The sequence below is a fragment of the Eumetopias jubatus genome, unplaced genomic scaffold (genome assembly GCF_037043125.1).
Source record: "Eumetopias jubatus isolate StellerSeaLion01/CBP00866 unplaced genomic scaffold, mEumJub1_p1.0 scaffold_4, whole genome shotgun sequence".
NCBI lineage: Eukaryota > Metazoa > Chordata > Mammalia > Carnivora > Otariidae > Eumetopias > Eumetopias jubatus.
Window position 1 is genome coordinate 116,438,118 of NW_028274810.1, and position 27,999 is coordinate 116,466,116.

Consider the following 27,999-nt stretch of genomic DNA (forward strand, 5'->3'; position numbering starts at 1 on the left):
GGGTGCTATTAGTCCCACTTCTTGGATTCAGAAACTGATATCAGAGTGATGGAGTGCCTTTCCCACGAGCCCACGGCTAGGAATGGGAGGAATCGGGATTTGAACCCTAGTCTGTCTGCGCCATTTTCTTTTCTGACAGCTGTTGACCATGACCCACTAGCAGGTGCCTCACAGAACCAGACCAGGTGGATGCTGCGTGTCCAACGAACAGGCCGGGGCTGGATAGCAGTTCAGGAAAGAATAGATCTTCTTCGATAGAAAGCTTGAGGTCAGTTCTTATTCACCTGGGCCACCATGTGAAGCAGCCAGGACACCAAAAGCACCCAGGACATAGTGGGATCAATGATCAGAAGGCTCCTGGATGCTAAATCCCCGTAATTACTCATAGTGTTAGGATGGGTTGAGCTGGGAAGTCATCCTTCCATGTGTCCTGAAGCTGGTGTGTGTGGAGACAACGTGAAAGCAGATGGAGCCGGGGGTGGGCAGGTGGTGACAGACGAGAGGCTGCGGCTGACGCCCTCCGCCTGTTGATTTGCTGCCTTCCCTCCCACCATCTGCTCGCCTGGCTGGTGTGAGGGGATTTGCTTTGTGTGGTATCTCCAGGGCTTCTCTGGGCCCCGCCCTCTTCTCTGGATTTTCCAAGCTCCCCCCCACACCCAGGACTCCATGCCAGGCACCGGGCATCCAGAGAGGCAGAGGAAAGAAAGTGTGTCCTCCACGTCCAGCAGTGGCAGAGGCTTGTAGACCATTTCTCCCACCAAGGACTAAAAAAGCTGAATGAGCTAGAAATCCAGCTCTTTGGAGGCATTAAGAGAACAGCCAAGGCAGCCAGGACTTGAGAGGTGAAGATCCATGAGAGAAGGGAGATGAATAGGGGGGAGCCCGGTACCTAGAACAAAGTAACATGCCCCGCTCCACCTGCCAACCAGGAGAAAGCGCCTTCCTCTCTGAATAAGGACAGCCTGCTCCAGAGCCTCTACACTTTTGGCTCACACAGTATTGCATCGTTACCAGGCATGCCAGGGGACAGAACCAAGTGACCAAAGAGAGATAAAGAGAGAAAATAGACAATAGAAATAGATCCCTATGTTATCCAGATGTCACAAGGTGCAGACATAGTCTTTAAAGTAACTGTGATGAATAATTGCAGGAAGATGGACAAGGTGGGGAATTTCACCTGAAAAGAACTAGAGCTTATAAAAATTTTGCTCAGATGGAAATTCTAGAACTGAGAAAGACAATAACCGAAATGAACGTAATACCCTAATTCACACAGCAGAAGAGGATGTGAACAATGTAGTATCCGTCTCAAGAAATTGGAAAGATGACAGATTTCAAGCCTAAAGGGGTGACAAGAAAGGAGATAATGAAGATGAGAGCAGGTATTAATGAATTAGAGGGTCAGCTATGGCTACGTAGAAAGATCCGGGAGGAGGCAGAAGCCTGGGTCAGAGTGCTGGCTCTGCCGCTGTCTCACTGTGTGACCTTAGTCGAGTCACTTGCCTTCTCTGGGCTTCAGTTTCGTATGTCAGGGAAATAAGCATGATTATCCATTTTGCCCAGTTGATGTGAGTGAGGATCACACGGAAGACAGTTGCAGCACCTCCTTATTAGACGTGCTGCTGTTACCAGCAGCCCTCGTGCAGGGGACTCTGCAGAGGGCTAGGAGGGCATCCCAGCCTGGGGAGAATTGTGCACTTGAGCGGGTGTGAACTAAACATTCAGAAACCCATGCTGTTCATTCACCTAGTTTTCCAAGCATTTGAAACAGCTCATTTGTCAGTGGCTGGTCATTGCCAACGTCTTCCTGTTGCCGGGTGGGTTTATCTTTGTTAGGGACCCTCTTTTGAGAAATCTTGACTTTCTGGACCCTTGAAAGGGTGCTAATGTGTGTTCAACGTTGTGCCGGTGACCCCGTTAGACTGTCACATACGCATTCTCCGTGCCTTCTCCAGGACAGGGCGGACCTTGGAGATAATCGTGGGTTCAGTTCCAGACCACCGCCAATAAAGTGGATATTGTAGCGAAGTGAGTCAAATGAATTTTCTGGTTTCCCACTGCATTCAGAAGTTGCGTTGGGGGTGCCTGGGTGGCTCAATCGGTTAAGCGTCTGCCTTCGGCTCAGGTCATGATCCCACGGTCCTGGGATTGAGCCTGTCCGGCTCCCTGCTCCGCGGGGAACCTGCTTCTCCCTCTCCCTCTGCCTGCCGCTCTGCCTACTTGTGCTCTCTCTGTATCATTCTGTCAAATAAATAAATAAAAAATCTTAAAAAAAAAGAAGTTGCGGTTATACTATAGGAGTCTATTAAATGTGCAATAGCGTTTTATCTTTAAAAATCAAGATAGATACCTTAATTTGAAAATCCTTTATTGCCGAAAAGTGGTGTCCTCCGAGCTTTCAGCCTGTTGTCATCACCGATCACAGATCATCTCAACAAATACAGTAATGAAAAAGTTGGAAATACTGCGAGAATTACCAGAATGTCACACAGAGACGTGAAGTGGGCAAATGCTGTTGGAAAAATGCCACGGGTAGATTTGCATGACACTGGCAGGCTTGCCACAAACCTTCCGTCTGTAAAAAGCACAGTATCTGCAGAGCAGGACAAATAAGATATGCTTGTCCTTCACTATGTGGCTGCGAGACGTTAGCCACTCTGCCGGCGAGACAGGGAGCCGTGTCTTCCCCCCACTTTGTTTTGGGGAGGCGGGGCTGGCCTCCCTCGCCGCACACTTGGCATCTTGGTTGGTCTGGGTTCTGTTTCAGGGAGCCAGGGCTGGCATTCCCCCAGGTGTTGCAGGCTGCCTCACTTACTGGAGTGCGGGGAAGTCACGCATTCCTCGTTGCTTCCCTGGGGCCAGGGAAGGGGGTGGAAGGGTGTTCTTGCTTTTCCACTGCAGCTTATTTCAAAAGGCTCTGAAAAGCACTAATTAATAGCAGCTCAGAAACCTCTGCAGGTCGGTAGGACCCGAGCACGCACTCTGGCCTCAGAGATATGGCTCCCACCATGTGCTGAGTGGACGGGAGGGGGGTGTCACGGTCCTCCTGCCTCTGCAGCCCAGCCTTGTCCTCTGTCCCCAATCTCACCCCACCCCAGCATCAACTTAGACCATGAATACCTCCCTTGCAGAGCCAGGACATTGTTGGGAACCTGAGCCCTCGTTCAGAATTGTATTTGGTCCGTGTGGTTCAACAGTCATTTATTTGAGTGACCTTGTCTCGGACCTTGGCATCAGGATGCAGAGTCAGCGAGAGCGCCTTGGGCTGTGCTCATTACCGAGACAGATGCAGTGAGACCGTGTTGCCCTTCTGCTCAGACCCTTCGGTGGGTCCCACGTCACTCAGAGCAAACTTAGTCTTGCTTAATGGCTTCCACAGCCCCATGCTGTCCACCCCACCCCACACATGCCCTCTCTTCTCCTTTCCTCTCCTTTCCATCGATCCAGGGGTACCAGCCTCCTTTCTCCTGAAGGCACCAGGGTCTTGCAGATGCCTCCAAAGCTTCCACCTTAGAATCTTTCATGATGTGTCCCAATCACCCAATCACCCAGAGCCTGGCCCATCACAAGCCCCTAGAAAATAGGTAGTGAGTAAATCAGACGACTAGACAGACTTTGCCCAGTTGACAGCCCAGAAAAGTGGACAGAATCAGTGTTACCCTCATTTTCCAGTTGAAGAAATGGTTCAGAGAGGGCAGGTAAATTGTTCACAGTCACACAACAAATGGGTGGTACAGCCTGAGAATCAGAGTCTTCTGACTGTTGGTCTGTGCTCTTCTGCTCACATCTCTCCTCTGAATTGTTGGCCCATGCCTTTCCCTTCATTTGCTTCTGCATTCCTTCATGCCAGGTGACAGGTGCCCAACAATGAGTGAGACCGAGCTCCTGTCCTCATGGGGCTCCCAACCCAGGGAAAAGGCAGATAAGTAAACAGTGCTGGGGGAGGGGAGCCACGGCACCGTGGAAGCCAAGAGAGGACCCTGCTCCTGCCAGGAGAGGTCAGGCCTTCCTCCAGGAGTCAGCACCAGCTGATTCCTGAAGAATGAGTAAGAACCAAGCAGGATGGGATGGACTTTCTGCACAGTGGGGGTCAGCCTAGGCAGGAGCAGCTGTGACCTGTGGGTCAGTCACACTGCTTCAAGTTTTATGTAAGTAATCTGCTTTATGCAATAAAGGGGATTTATTATCTCATGTCATTAAAAATTTGAGGTGTAGGGTGGACTACAGGTATGGCTAGATCAGGGAGTCAGCACCACTTGTCTCGGCCCTGTTCAGCTGTTACCTCTTCCACATGAGCTATTAAAATGGCCAGCACATATTATATGTTGGCTAATTGAATTTAAGTAAAAAAAATTACATAGTAAAAAAATTTAAAAATGGGCAGCACGAGCCTGACTTTTATATGCAAAAATCAAATACCCAGAACAAAATAAAGTTTGTTCCCTCCCTACAAGTAGGGGTTTCAGTGTGATTCCATGAATTAGCACAGACCCATCCCAGGACCAAGAAGACTAAGAATCTCCGCCAGCCAAGTTAAATCAGAGCCCACCCTTGAAAATAAGCAGGTTAATCTCACTCCAGTGACAGAGCTGCTTCTTGCCGGAGGAGCAGGGGGTGGCTGGAAGGGATGACCCTGGACACCATTAGGTTATAAATATGAGTCAGGTTGTTTTGGACAATGAGAAATGGAGAAGTGGGTGAACCAAAATGCCCTTGCCAACTGAGCTGAAGAGTGGAGGGAGTAGATGCACATTTGGACCTTGGATGTCTCCAGGAAGCACTATGGATTTAACCTGATTCTTGAGCACCCCCCTCTTTTTCTACCAAAAGGTAATCAATAACCCTTCAACTATCACTTTCCTAGAAAAAATGCATCCTGCTCGTTGCCATCTACATATTAAGGATGGGGACGAATTGACCAGACAGAGACTGGCTCGGGGACAGGGGACACATTCTAAGAAAAGATCAAAGGCATCATGCTCAAGTGAAGAGATGTGACCAGCACAAAGGCAGTGCAGTCTGGGGGCTCGTGTTATGGACATCTGAGGAGGTGCTCTCTTTGATGGAAATACACTCCCCCTTTCTCTCTGTTCTTCCCACTGAAGACCAGTTGAGAGATATGGTGTTGCTCCCAGAGCAGACCCTCTGCCCCCAGTTCCTGGTGCCGCCGCCCCTCCACGCGCATGGAATCAGAGGCCTGTGGATTTGGATTCAGGTTTTGCTTCCTCCTTTACCTGTGACCTTGGGCAAGTCATTTAATCTCCTTGAATCTCAGTTTCTTCTGAGGACAAAATGGGGACCCCCCATCTGTCTGGCAGTCTACTTTGAGGACTGCTGGAGGAAGTAGATGTACACGCATGGCCCATCATGTCCGGCTTTGAGTGGATCATCCAAGAATACTCATTCATGCAGGCATTGAAAAAAGGAAAAGCTTAGCAGTTGCCTAATAGATCCCAGCAGCTCAGCCTATATAGCATTTTATCTTATCTTTGTAACCATTGGTAAGTGGAGGTATTGTTTTCCCACTTTACAGAAGAGGAGGCTGAGGGCCAGGCAGACTGACTAACTTCCCAAGACCACAGAGCTGGTAAAGCGGCACTTGAACCTGGGCCGGCTAAAGCCTACTCTGTAGGACTGAGGCAAACAGGCAGAGCTTGAATGCCGAGGTGGGCAGGAGCCTACAATTCTTACTGAAATTCAGAATCCAAAAGAGTGAAGGAGAAAGTAGCATGTACTTGGCAGGTACTCAGCAATCTGTATGCGTTCCGCTGCACGTGCATCATTGACTCGTTTCACAGACTTTGGTGGCATGCTTAAATGGACCCGGTTCTGGTTGCAGGAAAGATGGCGGGGTGACCCCTGTGTCCCTTAGCAGACCTTGCAGAATGGGCGTTAACATCCCATCATACACATGCACACACCAAGGCTCAAGAGGGTAAATAAATGGTCCAGAGCCACCCACCCCGTCGGCTTGACGCCAGAGCAGAAGATCACAGAGTTTATCCTGGAGGAGGTGGGGAGAAAGAAGGATTGTTTTATAACAAGGTAGTAGAATTTCATCCTGTTTTCTTCCTCCTTTTCTGTGCAGGTAACAGGCAAGCCTCAGTGCCTCCACCCGGCATGCTGCTTAACGGCCACATCTCTGGAGACAGCATGGGAAAGACCCGGTTCTAATTAAGCATCGTCACCCATCACCCTTTCCGGAGGACAGTGGCAAAGACATCGTGCCTCTGTCCCACACTGTGACCCTTCTTCCGAGGTCCCCACCCCCGAGAGTCCCTGCACTGTCACCGAGATTAATTACCCCTCAACCCCTTCGGATGGGAAAGGAAGTCATTTTATTAAGTTTGATTCAGGCTCCAAGAGACATCGCTGGCTGTTTCAGGACTGCTGACAAAGCAGCCTACTTATTTCCTGAAAAGACAAATTATATGCAAGAAGGGCCAACACCCCCAGAGGGGTCCTCTTAGCCTCCGACCGTCACGGGGTGATGCCCCGCACACAGGCGTGGCCGTCGCCCGGCGGGAGTGAAGTCGGCCCTAGCAGGCCTGGAAGCCCCCCTGGGAATCCCTGCCTCGCCTTGTGACCGCGCCTCCGTCTCTGGGATTTTTCTCCCAAATCCCCTCCGGCCCAGGCGTGACTTCCTCCAGCCCAGCCAGCCCCGGAAGGTGCCCATCCGGACGGCAGAAATGGTGACCATGCGAAAGCGGACTCTCAAAGTGCTCACCCTCCTTGTGCTCTTCATCTTCCTCACCTCCTTCTTCCTGAACTACTCCCACACCATGGTGACCACCACCTGGTTTCCCAGGCAGATGGTCGTCGAGCTCTCGGAGAACTTCAAAAAGTTCATTAAATACCCGCACAGGCCTTGCACCTGCGCCCGCTGCATCAGCCAGCAGAGGGTGTCGGCCTGGTTCGACGAGAGGTTCAACCGGTCCATGCAGCCACTGCTGACCGTGCAGAACGCGTTCTTGGAGAAGGACACATACAGGTGGTGGCTGGTGAGAGCCGGGGCCGGGGCTGGGGCTGGGGCTGAGCGGGGCGTGGCTGCCGGGGGGTGGGTGGGGGGGCGGTGAGGGCCCTGCCAGGCGCCTAGCAGGATTCGGGGTGGTGGCATTCATTCGTTCGTGCAACCACCATTTATGGAGGGTCCGCGACGTGTAAATCAGAGCAGAACGTTCTGTATTCGCTTCCCGTGTCTGCCTTGGCGGATTGCCACAAACTGGGTGCCTTAATACAACAGACCCATCACGCCAGGCTCTACCTCCATCTCCACCTGACCCTCCCCTCTCGGCCTCTCTGCGTCCCCCGTCTCTCCCTGCCTTTCTCTGCAAGGCCACCTGTTACTCCATTCAGGGCTCCCTAAATCCGGGATGATCCCATCTCGAGATGCTTAATAACCGCTGTGAAGACCCTTTCCCACCAGGTCCCGTTCACGGGGAGTGGGGACTTGGACATGCTTGTGTGGAGCTTCGTTCCACGCAGTACAGATACTGAGATGCAAAAAAGACACGAGGTCCTCACTCTCACAGAACTGTGTCCTGGCTGAGAGAGACATAAGAAACCAAGAAGACAGGCTCGGGTGGAAATGCTCTGAGGGAGGTCAGATGAGGTTTGTGATGGAGGGAGGCTGGGGGTCCGGGGCCTCTGTAAATGGGGTCATCAGGGAAGGTCTCTGCGGAGGCACGACTTGAGCTAAGACCCGAAGGTAGAGAAGGCACCGGGCATGGAAGGATCCAGAGAATGTACTACAGGTCACACAGCAGCGAGCATAGGAGCCCCAGGGACGCATCCGCTGGGTCTGTTGGAGGAGCGGGGGCCCCAGCAGTGGACAACCCACCGGTGGGGCTTCTGGTTGGTTCTTTGTGCAGCAGGAAGCCGCTTTGAATCTGAGAGGAGTCCCATGATCTGATCTAGTGGTTTGAAGGTTATTCCGGTGGTTGAACCCCAAAATGGAGTGAAGGGGAGTAAGAAAGAATTTATTTCTTGCAGATTTATTGAGCACTTACTATATGCCAGGCACCGATATATTGAGATCGAAAAGACAGCCTCCCCTTTCTTGGTCTGCAGGGGTGGCGAGAGAGAAGGAGACAGCCAGCCACACGCCGGGATGATAGGTGTTGCTCTGGAAGTGGCCCAGGAAGTGCAGAGACCCAGAGGAGTGGTGCCAGACCTACCTTGGGGCCAGGGCGGGGGCTGTCAGAGAAGGCTTCCCAGAGGAGACCGTGGTGGAGCTCCTCCTAAAGGACTCCGAGAGGTTGTCCTGGCGGGGACCGCAGGAAGGGCTCTCCAGACAGAGGGACCAGTGTGTGTATCGGCCTGGAGGTATGAGAAAGGCCTGTGTGATTGCTGGAGGTACAGAGCATCATGGCTAAAATCCGAATGTGAGTGAGGGGGTGGGGTGTGAGCAATGAGGCCATTGATGTAGCTCATGAGGTTTTTCCGATGTCATGTTAAGAAGTTAGAGAGAGTTGCGCGTAGGCTGAGAAAATCAGGGGGGCCTTCCTGCAAGAGGCCGGCTTTCCCAGTCAGCAACTCTTCAGGCAACTCTTGCAATCTGGGAGCTTACAGTCTCTTTGAACAGCTTAGAAGAGTCTACAGTGACTCAGAAGAAGTGAATCGGAATGTCCAGGCTCAGTCTACTAAGCTGTGTTGAGCATCTCAGGGTGCAGGTCCTGGGGTGGTCCTGGGGAGGTGACAGAGAACAGAACAGGCAGGGTCTTCACCCCCTCGAAGATTCCAGTGTCTGCTAAAGGAGGCAGCGGACCAGGCTTGACAAGGATTAGGGCAGGGTTTCAACCTCGCACTCGTGGCAGTTGAGGCTGGATACGTCTTTGTTTCTGGGACCATCCTGCACATCGTAAGATGTTTAGTAGCATCCCTGGTCTCTACCCATGAGATGCCGGCGTCTCCCACCCCCAGCTGTGAGAACCAAAATGTCTCCAGACATTGCCAGTTGACCCTGGCAGGGGACGGGGTGTGTAGAATTGCCCCCATGACCACGGGGGGAGGGAAGCAAAAACTTGGAGAAGAAGGTGACTTGCTCCAAAGAGCACGTCCCATCCAGCCCCTGGAAGTAGTGATAAGAAACTTCTAGAGTGGGTAGCCAGGATGACTTCATCTACTTCCTTCCTAAAGGTCCTCGGGGAGGGCAGTTTCTGAAACTCAGGCTGGCTTAGCCCAGGATGGGTAAAAAAGTACAGGAAAAAACAAAACAAAACAAGAAACAAAAAAACTCGGTTTCTTGCTTATAACCTGTGTATCTTCGCGGAACCTGCTCTGTGCCTTCTAGACTTAGGAATTAAGATGTGGCATCACGGTCCCTGGGTTTTGCTCCTGACTTTCTAGGTCTTATCAAGAGTGCTTTTGAGGAACCTCTCCATCTGGCTGAGTCCTCAGATTGAGGCTCTAACAGCCACCTCACCAGCTTCTCTACGACACTGCAAACATTAGGTTTTAACACTTGTATTTATTTTTGCTGGATGAATGGGCAAGCAATAATGAATTTGCTCTTCCCCCCCCCCCCCCGCCCAGCGCTTATCAAGGCTGAACATTTTTCCAAGTGACTGTTGGTATTTTATCAAGTTTTCTCCCATGTCCCCAGCCCCAGCCCTTCTGTAGCCCTTCTTCCCTGGAGCTCAGCCCCCCGTGGCCACTTGGAAGGAATGGGTGGTGGGGATAGAGAGCCCTTGTGAATAGAAATCAATAGAGAGGAGCAAGGTTGTAGAGCTTCTGGGTTCCCGGACAACACAGAGGTCACATGTCTTGAGTAAAGAATCAGGATACCACATAGGACAAGATCTCCTGTTCTCCATGTGGAGCACAGAATATTTGAAATCAAAACCACCCTGGGAATTCCAAGCTGCATCATAGATCTGCATGCAGGCCCCCCAGGCAGCTGGGACAAGCTTGTGGGCAGGTCCAGACCCAGGACCCCAACCACAGAGCCCCTGCCTTTTAGACATTCAGAGCCTGTGGAACCCCACTGCAGGGCGCTCAACTGGCACCGAACCCAGCAGCAGGTGGCTGGTGCCACAGGACCAGGAGGCAGGCCCAAACTCTCCCTAGACTCGCTCTGTCCCAGACCCCTCGGAGCCCTGGGGTAGAGCAGACCGCTAGGGTCCCTGTTCTCCCACTTGGTCTGTGCGAGGGAGCACCCAGCCCAGTGAAGACTGAGGCCACTCGGCCATTGGTGCGGAGCATGGCCTGGGACTCGGCCACCTGTCCCGACACCCCTGCCTTCCCTGCCCCTTGCACACGGCTGCTCATCTGCTCCATGGAAGGGAGGCCAGGACTGGGCAGATCAGAGAAGGAGCGGAGGGAAGCTGGAGGCTAAGGGACTGAGGTGCCTTGGGAATGGCAAAGCACCTGGTGAGTGCAGCATTAGGGTGCTGACTCCATTGTCCCCTGGGGCACGGCCCCCGCCGACACCCATCTGATCCTGGTGAGCAGCCCTTGGCAGAGCCAGGCCCACAGACCCTTCATGCCTCCTTCCCCAGGAAACAGGGGTGGACGCGACGGGCCGGCCAGCTGAGCCAGGAGGAGTCTGAGGCCGGACCTGTGGGGTCCCGAGCTCCCACCTCGCCTCTGAGCTTCAGGGTCGCCATCAATGGGCATCGTAATCCCAGCAGGCGTAGGAGACAGGGCAGGTGTGAGACGGCAGGTGTGAGACAGGGCAGGTGTGAGACAGGGCAGGTGTAAGCTCCAGCGGGAGCAGGAAGACAGGAGCAATCACACGGGGCCACCCCCCCCCCCGCCGCCCTCAGTCAGCCTGCAGACCCTGTGGCCCTCTCCTCCCGCCTCTGTCCCAGTCACCGGGACAAGGGTCCCCTCTGGCCCGGCCTCATTTCCGCACACTGTCGGACCCGCCCACGGGAGACAGCTTCCTGCCCTAAGCGTCGTGCTCCGTGCACAAAAGACAGTAATACCCCCGTCCGATGCCAAGTGCCACTCTGGCCAGGCCCCAGGCCAAGCTTGCCAGGCACTGCCCTCCTGCCCCCCACCTTCACCACAACCTGTGAGGACACCTTACCTCCGTTTCTCACTTGTCAGGCTCACCTCATTGATGAGGGGCACAATCGGATTACATTCTAATTCAAGGACGAGCTCTGCAGTCAGGTCGGGGTATTCAGGCTATCTTGGGGGCTCTGGGCCATCCACTCCACCTCGCTGAACCTCAGTTTGCTCAGCTGTAAAACGGGTACCTCATACACCCTTGCTCATAGGACGGTTACAGGGACTAATGAGGAAATGCCTATGAAGTTCTTCGCGCGGGGCCTGGCGTAGAAGCACAGAACACAACACTGCCACCTGTGACGAGCGTTCCCAGGCCAGCACGCGTGCCTGTTCTCATTTGCCCTCCACACACGGCATCTAGCACATGATGGGGGCTCCGCAGCGATGGGTCTGGTGGATGTGCGAACACGTGTCAACCCTGGCAGAGGTCATTCGCTCACTCAGCACATGGAGTGGGTGTTGTCAGTCAGTCCGTGCTTGCTGCTCAGATGCTCAGGGCGCCGGACAGACAAGCCCACGGCAGCTGCCGATTATACTACGCCGGTGGCCAGGGACCTGCGTGCCAAGCACGTGCATAAGGCAAAGACCAGTATTTTGGGGGGATTGTGGGAGGTGCCGCATGGCGAGCTGGACATGGAAGGAAGAGCAAGGTTCACTGGGCAGAGCAGAGAGGAAGGGTTGGAGGAGAGGGTACCTCTTTCCAACACAGGGGTTTGAGACGGGAGTACAGAAGGCCAGACGTCCTGTGTCCAGGCTGGACAGTCTGGGCCACAGTTTACACCCCCAAGCTCCCCATGCCATCAGGCAGAAGTGCAGGACGAGTGAGTGAGGCTCTCCCCATCTGTGCCCTGAGTGTGTGTCCCGGACGCGCACCTCCCTCGCCCCCGCCTGCTGAAGTGGACTGCGCCGTGGAACCCTTGTCCCCCGCCCTCCCTCGCTGTGGGCAGCGCCCGCCCCACGCACCTGCACCCCTGACTCCAGCCTCCGCTTGCCCGAGGTCACAGTGCAGCCTCAAGGAGCCCTAACCCCCCAATGGGCAAACCCTTGTGGAGCGCTGACCAAGAAGGATACTTGGAAGCTCCTTCGGAACAGTGAGAGGGGGAGGATGTCTTTGAACTTCTCAACATGCCCTCCATGTGCGAGTTAGCAGCCTGGTGGTCCTTTTGCTGTCACTTACAAGAGTCAGGGACATCAGAGTATCCCTTCCCAGGGAAGACAGGCACAGGGACACAGATCAGCACTGAGTGTCCTGCCCCGTCTGACCCAGCGGGCAGGTGCGCGAGTTAGGATTCTAACCTGCAGAAACGCAGCTCAGCTTTCCCACGTAAGCCCTTGCTGGCTCTGCACACGCCCGACGGCCTAGCCCTTCTCCTCCCTGGGCCTCGGTCTCCACTCCTGACGGCGAAGCACTATAGCGGGTCCGAAATCACCGACGTGGAACCACACGCCGCCTGGGGCTAGGGTGATGGCGGGGCTGGGCGTTCAAGAACCGCACATCCCAGTGCAAGGGCTGGAGTCTGCGGTAATTCTCTGGCTGTGTTTGCAGGCGCAAGGACTTTAATCCGGCCCGATGTTTGGTTATGCACTCCTCCAATCCCGTGCCCGTCTTCCTTCTAACGAAGTGTGGGCAGCGTGCCTGGGCCAGCAACAGTATGAGCGGGAATCAAATAACGTTGTTTTGTTTTCACGGTTGGGTGCAATTACTTTTTTTACTTCTGCCAAGTAATCCTCGCTTTCCACTGGTGGCAGGGATGTGAGATTTCCTTTGAAAATGAACTTTTTTTTTCCCTTTTCTGAAATGAGCCATTAAAGATGAGTTCAGTCAGTCAGAGCCGGGTGAAGACATTGCCTGTGCTGTGCTCCCAAGTCACGTCTCCTGGGGCCTCAAGACTTCAAACCCCGGGGACGTCCGTGGAGGTGCCTGCAGGAGAGTGTGGCAGGGGCCCTCCATCCGCACCAGCAGCAGCATCGCCTGGGAACCTGTTGGAAGCGCAGGATCTCGGGTTCAGCCCAGAACTACTGAGTCAGGCTCTTTGAGTTAGCAAGGTCCTGGGTGACCGTCCATCCAGGAGCTTGGAGCTGCCCCGGGAGATCGTATCTCAAGCAGGTGTTTAATCTGGGTATTGTTCTGTTTTATTGTGTTGAAGTGTACATAACATAATTGCCATCGTAACCATTCGTAAGTGTACAGTTCATTGGCGCTGAGGATATTCACACTGTTGTGTAACCAACACTACCCTCTAGAGCTGGCAGTTTTTCATCGTGCCCCCGAACCCTGCCCCTGTTCAGCTCACCCCTCCCTCACCTCCCCTCACCCCTCCCTCGGACGCTGGCAGCTAGCTGCCTTTCTACCTTCTGTCTCTATGAATTTGGCTCCCCTAGGGGACCTCATAGAGTGGAATCCTACAATATTTGTCCTCCTGTGTCTGGCTTAGGCCGTAAGTGTGTTTCTAAAGCCCAGCCCTTCTTCTTTTTTTTTTTTTTTAAAGATTTTTTTCATTTGAGAAAGAGAGAAATCACAAGCGGAGGTAGGGGCAGAGGGAGAGGGAGAAGCGTAGACTCCCCGCTGAGCAGCGAGCCTGATGCGGGGCTCAATCCCAGGACCCTGAATTCCCTTCTTTTTTATGACTGCATGACATTTCACCCTTGTTTCATACACTCACCTGCCAGGGGACACGTGGATCACTTCCACCTTCTGGCTCCGGCAACTAAGGCAGCTGTGAACATGAGTGTGCGAGACTGTGAGTGACCCTCAGTCCTTCCGAGTGCATCTCTGGGAATGGAAGCGCTGCCTTTCGTGGGCGTTCTGTGTGTGTTCTCCACGGTGGCCACACCATTTTCCGTGCCCACCAGCAATGCACGAGGGTGGCACAGAAAGAACACTTGTTCTTTCTTTCTCTCTCTTTTTTATTTATTATAACCCTCCCAGGGGGTTTGGTGAGTGGTCCAGATGTCGCTGCCCATGGCTCTCCCATGGCATGGTGGAGGAGACGCTGAAGGTTTTAACTAAAGGAGCCACACTCCTGGGGGGCCTCTCCTTTGGAGATCTGATTCCTCCTGTCTCAGGGCGGGGGGCTGCATGCCTCTGGATCTCCCCATATACCTCATCACAAATCTCCTGGACAATGGCCACAGCGAGCTCTAACCTCTCCTTCCTTTCCCAGATACTGCCCTGGGCCTGGGGCTGGGAGAGGCTGGTGGGACTCACCCCACAGCCATTTCTCCCCCCGCCCCACCACCAACCCACCCCCCCCAGCCCCTGCAGCCCCAGGGACTGGGCTTTCTGAAGGTCCAGGTTCCAAAGGTCTGAGATGGGCAGTATTGTGGGAGAGACTTTTTAGTGGGTTTCTGAAAGCCTGGGTGCAAATCTTGGTTTGGATGTGGGACACGTGGCGTTCAACCAGTCTGGGCCTCACGGCGTCCTTCTTGTCTACAGTTCAAATGTGGTGTGGTATGCACCGCGGCTGGTGACAGGGTCAGAGGTGATACTGCTTAGGAAATGTCTCCAGGTTTTACCATGAGTGAGGAAGTCAGAAGTCTGGAGCTCAGTCTTAGAGAATGAAAACAATTTGCTAGGCAGACATCAGAAGCCTTGATGCATCTAGCAAAGGGCTGGTTTTTTGGTCTTGCTGGAGCCCAGTGGTCCCCAGGGAGTGGGCAGGAGGATGGAGGGAGCCGAGGCTGGGGAGGTGGCCTTGGAGGGTCACCTGTCCCTTTTCCTCTCATCCGGTGTCATTAGCAAGCACGTAGCAGGTGCTCAAAAAGCATTTGCAGAATGAGGAGGTGATCTCTCTCCCATCTCCTTGAGCAGCCCCTGGGCTTTGGGAGGGGGGAATGGCTGTCTGAGCCTCCTCAGTCAGTCTCCAGGTGCCCAGCAGAGAGGAAGGTACCAGGGAGGAGCTCCGTGAGCACAAGTGAGCTCCATGAGCGGCCCCCGCCAGAGGCAGCAGAGCCGGGCTGACCTTTCTCCTTCCGTCCTCGGCCCCCAGAGGCTCCAGCGGGAGAAGCAACCCAGTAACCTGAACGATACCATCAGGGAGCTGTTCCAGGTGGTGCCCGGGAAGGTGGACCCCCTGCTGGGGAAGAGGTCGGTGGGCTGCCGGCGCTGTGCCGTGGTGGGCAACTCCGGCAACCTGAGGGAGTCCTGGTACGGGCCTCAAATCGACAGACATGACTTCGTGCTGAGGTGAGTGCCCGCTCAGGGCCAGGAGGTCAAGACCCCAGTGCTGGCACGCCCAGACTTCCCCACAGACCCCAGGCTCCCCCACAACCCCTGTGGGCCTCAGTTTCCCCCACTGTGCATCGTAGGAAGAAGGCAGATCAGCCGTGCCTCTCTGGACCCCGATGGGAAACCCTACACGGGAGGAAGCCGGCGGGGCCAGAGCTCGGCACAGAGAGGCCTGGCGAGAGGGCAAGATTTCTTTGAAGACTGGTTTAGTCTTTAAAATTTGGCCCCATTTTGCAATTGAGGCCATAATAAAACTATATGCTTTTAACGTAAATACATTTCCCTGTCACCAAATAAAATAGATCCTCCGGGAAGATGTGTATCCTTGGTTTCTTGTCATCTTCCCCAACCCGACCCCGACTGTTCACTTGGCAGTGGGACTGCTGTTTCCCAGGCAACTTCTAGAACAGTCTCTTGTTCCTGTGATCTCTGCATTTATGTCCTCCGACCAGGCGCCTGGCTTCTCGGAGCCTTGGTGTACCTGGCAGCAGGAATGTCTGTGGTGAGGGGAGAGGTGTCAGGTTCTGGATCAGACAGACCTGAGTCCAAGGCTTCCACCCACTAGCTCTGTGTCCCGGGACAAATTCTTTGCGCTCAGATTTCTTCCCTCATGAAACAGGGTGACAGAATACCTCCCGGGCACGGTTGTCGTTGAGGTGCAAGGCGCTGCGTTACTCGGTCAGGATGGTGCCTTGTACACGGTAGGTCGGCAGTAGTGGCAACGGCCAGGCTTGCTCGAGATCGAGAAAGAGAAAGTAGCAGAAGGTTTCTAGCTGCGTCTTAATCATCCCTATTTCCCAGCTGAGGGAGCTGGGGCCCAGAAGCAGCGCCCATGGGATGCGATGCGTGCCCCTCTGTCCCTTCTCCCCCAGGATGAACAAGGCCCCCACGGCGGGCTTTGAGATGGACGTCGGGAGCAAGACCACGCACCATCTGGTGTACCCCGAGAGCTTCAGGGAGCTGGCGGAGAACGTCAGCATGGTCCTGGTCCCCTTCAAGACCACCGACCTGGAGTGGGTGGTCAGTGCCACCACCACGGGCACCATCTCTCAGTGAGTGCCCCCCGGGGCGGGGGGGGGGAATGTTGGGGTGGAGAGGCCATTGCCCCACCCCCTCACTGATCCTCCGTGCCCCCCACCATGCTGTTCCCACACCAGAATGCCCCCCCCCGCCAGACTTCCTTCTGGAATGCACCAGGCCCCCGGGCCCCAGGCCCCCACCCAGCCTGTGGCTCCTCCTGGTCCCTTGCCTCCCTAAACTGCTAACACCCCGCAAGTTCCCTCCTTCCCCCTCCTCATGACTCCAGGACAGGCCTCCTAGGCTTACTGAAAACTCCTCGGAAGGAGGGGCCCCGCTGGAAAGGACTCTGCAGGTGATAGTTCTGCCCCCTTCCTTATCTCTGCCGTGCACCCCGAGGATGACAGCCCCCGGCTAGCAAGCTGGTGGATTGGGGTGCAGGAAGCTGGGGGCCACCCTCTCAGGAGGGCAGTGAGGGAAGCGGGGTCCGGCAGGGGAGGAGCGGGCCAGGCCTGCGCTCAGCTGCCCTCTCCTCCCACCCCCTCCCACAGGATCAGGAGCGTGAAGGGCCCCCATTAGATTTAACCTAAGGCCAGATGGCCAGGCATTTGTACCTTCATCTTGGGGCACACATCACCTTGGAGATGGAAAGGGGGCCTTTGTGGGGCTCATCATTCAGTGCCTCGGCAGTGAGCTGTGCTCCTTCAGCCTCCTTTTGGGCTTGCTCAGAGCAAGTCCCCTGGTCTTAAGCTTTGTAGGGGGAAAGCGGCATTTAAAAAACATTCTCGAATTAGCCAGGAGCGCCCTCTGGTGTCCATAATGGGCCACTGCTACAGGAGCTCGGGCCTGTGGCAGGGAGGTGGCGTCCCTACCACCCTCTCCCTCCCCAGGGCCCGTCCCCAGAGCTGCGTGCGGGCAGCCCGGTCCCCTCGCCACGTTAATTGTCTGCTGTTTCTCCCGCAGCACCTATGTCCCTGTCCCTGCAAAGATCAAAGTGAAAAAGAATAAGGTAAGTCGAGGCTTAGGCCCGTGTCCTCTGAGCTGAGGCTCAGTTTGATGACAGAAAGCCCCGTCTCCCCTCTGCCAGCACCTGGCTGCAGAGAGCCCTCAGGGCCCCCCCGGGCTGCCAGAAGCCAGAGCCCCTACGCAGGGACAGACTGACCCCGGCAAAGTTTCTCCATGTGGGACCCCGGCCCAGCAGCATCCCTGGGGTACAGTCCTAGATGCAGACACTCAGGCCCACCCCAGACCTACTGCGTCAGAAACTCTGGGGGGAGGGGAACGGCCCAGCGGCCTGGGCTTCTACTGACCCTCCGGGGATGCTGATGTGGGCTGCAGCGTGAGAACCGGTGCTGTACCGTGTGAGCCTCTCAAAGCCAGACCTCGCCTCCTGCCCCCTCCCCGTCTCCATCTTCCCCAGTGGGCCCCCGGAATGGAGTTGGCCAAGACTTGGGCAAAGGGCAGAAGGATGGAAGAAGTGAAGTGTCCACGACACTGGTCCTTTGCACACACTGTGAGATCAGGGTCAGAGGGGTCAAGGGACTGGCTCAGGAACACACAGATTGTTCATGGTGTGGCTGGAACTGGAGCGCTCCAGCACCTGCCCTTCGCACTGGGGTGCAGCGCCTGGGGGAGAAGCCACGCGGGAATCCCTGGAGGGCTGAGTGGGTAGAGGGGAGAGCCTCCCGGACGCCAGTGGCTTGAGGCCAGGCTGAGAGATGAACGGTTCAGCAGAAACCTCATGGTCCTCTGCTCCAGTCTATTACTGGGGGCTGGCGTTGGGCCTCCTGGACCTATATGCACACCCTCTACTGCCTGAGAAGTCCCCTCTGCTGTCCTCGAGGCGGGGGGTGGGGGGAGTCAAGGGCAGTTCTGCTACCAGACGCCTCCCGGCTTGACCAGCTGGCTGTGTGACGCTGGGCACCTCGCTTAGCCTCTCTGAGCTCAGTTTCCTCATCTGTAACATGAGGAGAGGGAAGGCTAGCACATAGCCCATCACTGCCAGAATGGGTGTCCCCGTGCCTGTGTTTCCTGCAGTGTGACAGGGATGTTCCTGGCCCCAACTCATGCTGTTCTCTGGAACTTCCCTGGCCTGATTGGAAGGCGACTCGGATGTCTCCTTCTCAGCGAGGCTTCTCCCCTCCAGTGCTTTACTGTCTGTCTGCTTAATTTCTCTCCACGTTCCCATAATGGTTGTGGTGCAGCATCCTCTGGCCCCGTGGTTAGGCTGCTGCCCGTCCTTCCCACTAAACGTCAGGCCCACAAGGGCAGGGGCGCTGGTCCTGTGCACTGCTCCGTCCCCCGAGGCCACAACAGGGGGGGCACCCCGCCGGTGCTTGGGGCCCTTGGTAGCGGCTCACGAAGGGCTGGGTCCTCCTCCCGCAGATCCTCATCTACCACCCGGCCTTCATCAAGTACGTCTTCGACAGCTGGCTGCAGGGCCACGGGCGGTACCCATCCACAGGCATCCTTTCCATCATCTTCTCGCTACACATCTGCGATGAGGTAGGCCAGCCTCGTCCCCGTGCCCACCGGGCCGCCCGCAAGGGCTCTTCCTTCCTCGTCTCCCAGCGCGTAGAGTGAGCGTCTGCCATCGCATCGGGCGGACCTCCTCCGCCCCTGCCCCGGGGCCCCGACATAGGTCTTGCTGCGGAAGCTCCGAGTGCTGGTCTCTATGCTGGTGCTTGCAGTGCATCTCTGTGCTACTCTCAGAGTGGACGGCAAGGAGTAGCGATGTCCTCGGAGCAAGAGTCCCCACTCCCTCCGTGCGGGCTCCCGAGGCAGAGTCAGAACCAGTGGGTGGAAGCTCGGGAGGGGCTACGGGGGGCAGAATCATGCAGCAGATCATAATAGGGGCAGCCGTGGTTTCAATCTCGGCCTCTCCGTAGAATCGCCCCCGGAGCTAAAATCCAGCGCCCAGACCACGCCAGGCCCACGTTCACCAGAAAGTGGGAAGCAGGCACCCGGGGGTCCTGCTGTTCCCCAAGGTGGAGAACCAGTGATCTTGCCAAGTGTCTTCGTGTTCCCCTTCGTGGACTTGCCTGACCGTCCTCCAGGCTGTGCCCGTGTCTCCATCAGTTATGTGGGGGGCTCGCTGCAGCCCGGGGCAGAGAAGCAAGAGAGGCCACGGCACCCCCACCCCACTTCCTCCCTGGCCCCGCATCAGGCAGAGCCATCAGATGTGCCTTCGGGTCACACGCAGCTGCCCCCCCACCCCTGCCAGCCCGCCTGGCTCCTGGGTGAAATCCCGTGGAGGAGTTGTTCTGTCACCATCCCCCAGCGCCCACCCCGCAGGGCCACCGAGAACCTGGTGTCTCTGCGAGAAGCCGCATCTCCCTCCTATCTCCAGCTGGCTCCCTCAGAAATGCTACTCTCGTCTCTTCCCCCCTGTTGGGGGGCTGTGGCCCTGCTGGCGTTCCGGACAAAGCTGCACTTGCCACAGAGCTCTCTCCGGCCCCCACCCCCAAATCTGCCCTCCACGCTGCAGCCCAGAGAGCAGCTCCTCTCCCTGGGGGGCCCTTGAATATTCCTTCCCGGACATCTTCAGCTCATCTCCTGAGACCCAATTCAAATGACACCTGCTCTCCCAGATCCCTTGAGTCCTTGGCCCTGCCTTCCTCTGTGTGCGGGAGCCCTGAGGTTAGCCCCCGTCCCTCACTGGTGCTCACGGCCATTCACAGGCTCCGAGGTCTGACAGCTGACTCCTGTGTCCCTCATTTCTCCGGCACCCACGCAGTTGGCCCCGATGAAGGTCTGCCCGAACGCTGATGTATTTAGCGCAGTGCTCAGCACAGAATAAGGGCTCAGTAAATGCTTGTCATGTGTCAGCCCTCCCAGCCCGGCCACCGGCCACTGAGAACCCCTGGACCACGTGGAAATTAGCCCCAGGGGGGAAAAAAAAAGATCAGCTCCTACCACCTACCTCGATGTGGTTGTTCCTTTTGGCCCCATTTTCCAGATGAGGGAAGTGAGGCTCGGAGCAGGGGTTTGGCAGTCCCAGGCTCTACCAGCAGGTGGCAGAGCTGGGAGCCCTGCTCTCAACCCCACTCTCCTCCCCCCTCCACAGGCCTTGGAGAGGAGGCTCTCCTGCCCCACCTCCCTCAGGGCCTCCCATCATGCCTTCTGGCATTCGACTTGACTTTCACATAACTTGCTTTTGGTGCACGAAGCCCCTGGGAGGTTCAGTAAGGAACTAGAAGGGTTCACAGGGAGAAGGGCTTATATGAACCTTCAGACATGGTGTTTGCAGCTCCGAGGGTTAACCTGCAGGCGCCCCCTTCTTAGAGGTTCTGCCTGTGGCCCCGCCCCCTGGATCTGACCTGTGCTTTGCCCCCCCCCCCCCCCGCAGGTGGACTTGTATGGCTTCGGGGCAGACAGTAAGGGGAACTGGCATCACTATTGGGAGAACAACCCATCGGCGGGGGCTTTTCGCAAGACCGGGGTGCACGATGGAGACTTTGAGTCCAACGTGACGGCCACCTTGGCGTCCATCAATAAAATCCGGATATTTAAGGGGAGATGACGCTGCCAAGGAGCCCCGGAGCCCGCCTCTCCGTGGCTAGCCCCAGCCTCTCCCTGGAGCCGTTCTGACCCGGGAACTTTGAGGGCCGGTCTCGGGGGTGTGTTCAGGTGCCCCTCGTGGCCTCTTGCACCCCAGCATTTGGCAGCACCTACTCAGCAGGGCCCACAAGCCCTGCCGGCTCTGCAGAGCGAGTGTCAGAACTGGCCTTGGATGGGGAGACCCCCCTCAGTGCTGTCCTGCAGCTGGGGGAAGGTGGGGAGATGCGGGGGAGATCCAGTCTCCAAACGCTCGAGTCATTTTGGCTTCTGGGGAGGGGGCAGATACTGAAGACTCAGTGTTCCCAAGTGAAGAACAGTTTCCCAGGGAGGATGGGCAGAGACCTTCCTCTTCCCCGGGGGTCCGGGGCTGCTGACTCCCAGACTCTGACTCTTGCTGGGATCTTTCTGAGTGAGGAGGACTTCGGGACAGAGCCCCGTTGGACCACGTGGACACTGGGGCGAGATGGCGCCTTTCTTTGCACGCTGCCTGGCCCCTCCCTCACTTGGCGTGACAACCCCCCCCCCCCGCCCCGCTGTCTTCCCAAAGCGCATTTCTAGTGGCCAGGAGAGGCTCCCCAGCCCGAAGGTCTTCATAGACACTTGGCAAAGAGCTTCGGACTCCAGCAGATGTCTTCTTCCCAAGCTGATGTCTCCTTGAGTCATCGATCTTGGCGATCATTACGGCTGAGAGCAGATCTGACTACTTCCACGTGCCTTTGTGTTGGGGGGAGAAATGTGTGCATTGGCTGAAATAAGGCAAAAGCCTTGACTCGGGAATGGGGGGACCCCTGGCATCATGCCCCTTGCTCTAGAGCTGGGGACATCTTTTCCAGTTTCCTGAGGCAGTGCCTGAGCTGGGACAAAGCTAGGATGACACTCAACGCCGTCCAGAGGCGCGTCGGCCAGGGAACGTCACTCTCATGTTCACAGACTGTTGGATTTGGTGCCCACGGCCTTCCAGGGCCATACCCAGAACCTCCACCAGCCAGCACTTCCTCCAGGAGCCCACGCTCTGGGCCAAGTCCCTACTGGCCACCGGCACAGTGTCCTGGGGGCTGCAGGGCCGTCCCAGGAACATGACCTTCAGAGCGGGAGAAGACATACCTCATCCTCTCACTCCCTGGCTGCTCTGGTTCGTCCTCATCAGCCTACCTGATTATTTATTGATTGATTGTTTTGTTTTGTTTTGTTTTTTTGGTAATTCAACTGACATTGCGTGCACTTTGTGGCTCTGTGGCCGGTCCTGATTTTTAATTAAGCTTGCTCTTTCTTCACCTGGCGGCTGGGGTGTGGGGAGCTTAAATCAAGCTCAGACTTGGGGTGGGGGGCATCTAGGGCTTGGGGGCTCGCCGCTGGGCGGACCCCGGGGTTTCAGGTTGGTGGGTTCGTGGAGTGCTCTGTACCTCCTTCCCTTCAGCTCCACCTTCTTTCTCCCATCATTGTGGACTGGGTTCAGTCTCAGGCTACGAATCTCCAGAACACAGCGGGTCTGCCTTGGGGCCAGGTGGGGAGTGGGGTCACACACGTAGGAGGACAGTGATGGTTGGCTCCAGTTACTGACATTGAACCAGAGAAACCACTTTTCCTGTCCAGAGCATTTCCTAACAGGCCGCTGCTACTTTGAGGACGTGTGACAGTGTCCTGGTGGAGTGGGAGGCAGGCCAGTGTTGGGAGCCACGGGTCGTGTCCTCCGAGCTCCTTGCTGCACTGTGGCAAGCTCTGTTCTCCCGGCTCCAGCCTCTCCCTCTACAAACAGGGAGGGAGGCATTTGGGGAGCTCAGGGGCCCCAGGTGGTTTCAGGCGGTTCACAGGTGTCCCCAGAAATAATATGCCACGCTTGTGTTTTTTCCCTAAGCCTATGCATAGGAGCATTTTCCTGGGGAGAGATTCCGTAACTTTTACTGGATTCTCAGAGATGTAGAATCCAGACAGCGGTTTACAAAAAACAAAGTAACAACAAGCCAACAAACAAAAACCTGTTCCAGCTTTAAAAACCTCCAAAACGTAAGGCTCCCTTGACCGATAAAGGCTCATACATCCCTATGAGGTCATCGTTCTGATCATAAATCCCCAAAGAGCAGGCATCTGTTGGTTGGCTGATTCATCCCTTGAGAAAAGTGCCCACTGAGACAGGGAGCAGAGTGGAAACCTGAGCTCCTCCTTGAGTCCTGGTCACTGAGTCCATTCAGAGATGACACGTTCAGAGCGCGCCATCTGCGTCTGGGCTTGGTGCAGTCAGAACAGGTCCCCAGAGCGAGCATCGGTCTGCGCTGTGTGCCGGCTGCCTGGTCCCTCCTTCCCTCCCTCCCACTAGGCCCTGCAAGCTGTTGAGAGGCCTTCCCATTTCACAGAGGAGAAAAGCAAGGCCCAGAGAAGGAATGTGACTTGCAAAAGTGAGCCAGTTGTGACAGAGAGGGCAAGTCAAACATTTTGAGCAAAAAGAGAACACTACTGGCTCTATGTTAAAGGCATCCTGTGTGGCCCTTCCCAGCTGGGTTCCATCCAGCATCTTCGAGAACTGTGACCTGGTAGAGGTTTCTGGCAGCTCTGCGTCTCACCACTGGGCTCCTCCCCAGGCGGTTGGTGGTGGCCCTGGGAAGCTCTGGTGTCTGCCTTTTCCTGCCATCCCTCCCATGGGGGAGACAACCTGGCTCTTCCCACCACCCCAGCAGACATCTCTTTGTGTTCACTGGCTTAGCCAAGGGGTCTTAACCAAAGAGCGCCAATCCCCATGGGGGTGACTGAATGCACAATGGACTTAAGCCAGTTGGCGTCCATACCTGGGGCGAGGGTGGCTGAGAATCAGACAAGAGTATTTCCCACAGGGCATTTGGCGTGCTTTGGGCAGGATAGCGAGACACCCCCCCCCCACCCCCAGAGGAGGCTCTCGAGTGTGCACCCCATTGTTGGGCTCCCAGTCCAGGGCTCTGCCTGCTCCTTGGAGACCAGTCCTGGGCCCCGGGCAGAGAGCAGAGGCGTCCCTGCCTGCAGCCAGTGCTGAGCCCGAAGCCAGAAAGACCGGGGCCGAGGAGGGAGAGAGATCTCAGGACCCTCCCCAACCCCTGTGGAGCCAGGAGACCGATTTTTCTCGAGCTGGAGTCATCTCTGCAAATCAGCACCTGGTTCCACATGCCCTCCCCCGCCCTGAGCCCCTGCCCTCAAGCACCTGACAGGGCAGAGAGTGGGGCGGGTTTGTAGCTTCTGGCTTCCAGAACCATCTGGCAGGAAAGGAAGTTCTTAAAGTGATGCTTTTAAGCGCATGTGCTTAGTGGGAGAAGCCAGATTCAAGAAAATAGGACTGAAAATGGGAAAGTCAGACAAGAAGGTGGGGAGGGCGATTCTTGCAAGTTCTGGAGGCCGGAAGGACTGGGCCTCTGGGTCCAGGGTGGAGTGGAATCGCAGAGAACGTTTAGAACCGTAATGTTTGCTTTAACAATTCTCTTCAAGGCAGCCTGAGCACAAAGAAAAAATGGAAAACAGAAAAGAGCTCACTGTCCCTCGCGTGGGTATGACCAAAAACACTTTCTCCAGGGGAGTGCAAGTCCAAAGGTGGCTGGCCACGGACCACGTGCCATCAGGGACCAGCTGCTGCTTCGCCCCTCCGGAGAGCTCGGGGTCATCGTGTCCATGATGGACATCTGGTTGGAAGCACATGTGCCCACAGGCCGCTGGCTGGTTATCCTCCCCTGAGGTCCTGGCTGACGGGTCGAGAGAGAGAGAGAGAGAGAGAGAGAGAAAGAGTCCCCTTTCCTCTCGGCCCTCGCGTTGAACGTGTTGAACTTGACCTCACTGCCCGGCTTCTCGCAAAGGACGGTACTGCCGTGTGTGCCCAGCTGCGGTTGACTCTGAGCCGGTCGCCAGGCTGACCCTGGGGCCCATGACAGGAGGGGCCATCCCAGCGGATGGACGCGGCTGCCCACAGGTGCCTGCACCTCACCGGATGCACGTCAAAGCCAAAGTTTCTCGAGCACTTTTTGTTCTTTGCAATCATGTTTGGTTCGTTGTTGGTGTTTTAAAATTTGCTTTCTTTTCCCTCTTGCTTCGCTCCCGTGTTTGTGTGGTAGCAGAGCGCTAATCTGGATGCATTTTGAATGAAGTTAGCAGGAGTCTGCCTTCCCCGGCCTCGGCTCTGTTTTATTTATTGTGGAATATTTCCAGTGATCCAAATCAAAGTGAATTAAAACAAAGCTATTTTATCGTTCGGGGGTGGTTGTCATCCTTCTGTGAGGACCTTGCCTTCCTGCCGCCTCTCACAGCTTCCAGTCGGGTTTTTCTCAGTCCTAAAGAAGCCCCAAAGGCTCACCTGCTGGGGGGCTCCTCAGTTAGTGTCCGCCCCGACCCAAGTGCCCAGAGGTGCAGAGTGGGAGCCTCTCAAATGCCACAGTGCCTCTCGCTATTGTGTGACTATGATGAGCCCCCTAACGTCTCTTGAATCTCGGCTGCCCGCTCTGCCAGATGGGACGTGACGGTACCGGCTGTCAGAGGGGGTAGGAGATCAAGAATAAAACCAACTCGGGGCGCCTGGGTGGCTCAGTCGGTTAAGCGTCTGCCTTTGGCTCAGGTTATGATCCTGGGGTCCTGGGATCCAGCCCCGAGTCTGGCTCTCTGCTCGGCAGGGAGTCTGCTTCTCCCTCTGCCTCTGCCTCCCCACTCCCCCCCACCACCAGCTCATATTCACTCTATCTCAAATAAATAAATAAAATCTTTAAAAAAAAAAAAAAAGAATGACAGCAACTCAGGAGGCCCTCCTGAGGAAATCTGCCCCAGCTGCTCTAAGCATTTGCTGAGTGAAACAGCCTTGGCCAGGGCCCCATGTGGGCTGAGTTAGGGTTCATCTTTTCCCGATAAATGGGTACATCCATGGATGGATCCAAGTTTGATCCAAAGTTGGCACAAATCTCTTGTGAATAGATCCAGAAATCCAGGATTGGAGTTCTGTAATGTAAAATTGGTGTAAATCGTAATACTTTCCGATCGGTGTGGCGGGTGACCCTTTGCACGACGCCTCCCTAGACATGATCTTGAATTCTCAAAGCAGCCCTGTGGGGCCGGCCTGGTCTCCATGGGTGCAAATGGATGCAGAATTAAAGCCAGCTGAGGGCAGAGGTGAGGTTCAAGGCAAGCCTTCCCTCTGCAGATCCAGGGCTCCCTGTCACTCTGCCGCCTCCCAAGAGGAGTCTCCCAGGTTCATCCGGGACGTGGGTCTGCGGTGACCCTCTGGAAGGCAGTCCTCAGAGCAGAGGGCCCCCTTCCCTTCTTTCTTGCACCTCTTCCCCAGCTTCTACGTAGCCCCATTGCTGGGGACTTTTGGGTTACTTCTGATTGCTTTCCAAGTGGTTTCTTCAACTTTTAGCGTTTCTTTTCCTTTTTTCCCGCATCACTTCGTGATCCTCACCCTATCAGCGCCCTGCTCTCAGATATTGTTAACACACGCCCCCATCCCCCTCCATTAGAGACCCATTTTCCCCCAAGTTCCCTCCTGGGAGGGCTCCCATTACAGCTGCAATGTGGAAAAGCTGCCACCGGGTGGCGACACATGCAGGCAGAACCCATCAGGAATGCTCCCTCAGCCAGGTGGGGGTTTGTCCACCGGGCCCCGGGCAGTAAGGGGCCCGGGAAGGAAAAGGAATTAGCCAGGGCCCTCCACAGAGAGACCCGAGGACCTAAAGATACTTCTTTAGGACCACCTGGCACCCGCGCAGGTACAGGAGCCAAGAACCAGAGCCCCCCCCTTGCTGTGCACCCTCCACGCCTCCCACAAATGCAGGTCCTCCAGGATTTGGTTGTGGAAACCCTGGGAAGGTTCTCCCCGGCACACCCCTCAGGCTGCTCCAAACACACACCTGACTGCTCGGCAAAGAGCTCATGGAATCAAAAAGAAGTTCCTGGGAAGACATGTTCTAATTGCTTCTTGTTCTAAAACACGAGGGTTTTTAAATATATGCACGGATTGAGAGTGTATGAACCTCACGGGCTCGTTCTCCAGATTCAACCATCATGCATGTTTTCCACTTGTGCTACTTCTTTTTTTTTTTTTTTTTCCTTTCCTTCCTCTGTCGTCATTATTGTTCCTGCAGTATTTAGAGGTCTGCCTCAAAGGTCACTTTGCCCATGTCTGTGAGTGGGTGCCACAAAGCGTGCCTGTCCTGGGAGACTACAGTAGCACCCAGCGAGGGGGAGGGTGTCTCAGGACCTCCCCAGCTGTCCCCAGGCGTGCCTCAGGCAGTTGGTTTATTGACACCAGGATTCACTACAGGTCATGTCACAAAAGGAAACGTTCTCTACATTCAGAGTCCCATCCCCTCCTAAGTGAAGAAGTCTTGTGAGGTCTAGGACACCTGTGCTCTAGGGGCCTGGTGAGGAAAAGCCCCCGGCTGATTCAAGGGTCCCTCTGCACCTGCTGGGGCAGGACCCACCTCTGTTTCTGCTTCTCCTTCGTTCACTGACTCAACACCTACCAAGTAGAGGCACCTGCGGGGCTCGGGTCCTGACACCCTCACTTCACAATACCCATCTGTAGGATGATGCTGATGTATTCATGTGCCCCTTTTGCTCCGTCCCCTCTAGTGGGACCTGCCCACTCCCTGGAGCCCCGTAGAACAAGGTGAAGCCTTCTTGGTCATCTTCAGCTGAAACACTGGGTCCTCACAGGATAGGTGGATCCCAGGTAACCTGCTTCTCAGAAATGCTGGCTACACCTAACATTCTGCGAGCACACGGATCGATTCAGAGACCGGCTGTATTCAACCCCAACCCACTGCTATGGACCGAATCGTGTCCCCTAGATTCATATGTTGAAGCCCTAACCCAAATTCGTATGTCGATGCTACTTGGACGGGAGCCTTGGGAGGTGATCCGGTTTAGAGCAGGGTAGGACCCCGGATGAGATTAGTGCCCTCATAAGAAGAGACAAAAGAAACTGCCCCCCTCCATTACCACCACCTCCTCTACCACCATGTGAACACAGCAACACGGAGCTCAGGAAACCACCACCATATTGGCTCCCATCTCTGGGCCTCCAAGGGGCTCACTCCAGGCTGGCCTGCCTGCTGCAGACAGGAGGCCACATCCGGGGATAGAAAAGTCAGTTCAGCTCAATGAGATAAGCAAGAGCAAACTGGATCTTTTGCCACAATTCCAAGCAGCATTCTCCAATTCAGCTGGACCCAAAGTACAAG

The 27,999-nt window shown here is 55.6% G+C and overlaps 1 protein-coding gene across 11 annotated transcripts in view; it reads left to right on the forward strand.

The window, feature by feature from the left end:
* The window catches only part of ST3GAL1 (ST3 beta-galactoside alpha-2,3-sialyltransferase 1), a 94,725-nt gene extending 69,703 nt beyond the window's left edge, over positions 1–25,022 (forward strand). For 8 of the 11 annotated variants that reach the window (XM_028105619.2, XM_028105618.2, XM_028105620.2 and 5 more), the window contains 6 exons: positions 6,089–7,001; positions 15,006–15,202; positions 16,117–16,296; positions 17,225–17,270; positions 18,647–18,766; positions 20,610–25,022. In XM_028105619.2, the coding sequence (XP_027961420.1) occupies positions 6,690–7,001; positions 15,006–15,202; positions 16,117–16,296; positions 17,225–17,270; positions 18,647–18,766; positions 20,610–20,783 (1,029 nt within the window). In that variant the 5' untranslated portion in view covers positions 6,089–6,689 and the 3' untranslated portion in view covers positions 20,784–25,022. The remainder of the gene's footprint in view (positions 1–6,088; positions 7,002–15,005; positions 15,203–16,116; positions 16,297–17,224; positions 17,271–18,646; positions 18,767–20,609) is intronic. The other 3 variants (XR_003609671.2, XR_003609672.2, XM_028105624.2) reach the window with 3 other exon arrangements.
* Positions 25,023–27,999: the final 2,977 nt, after the last annotated feature.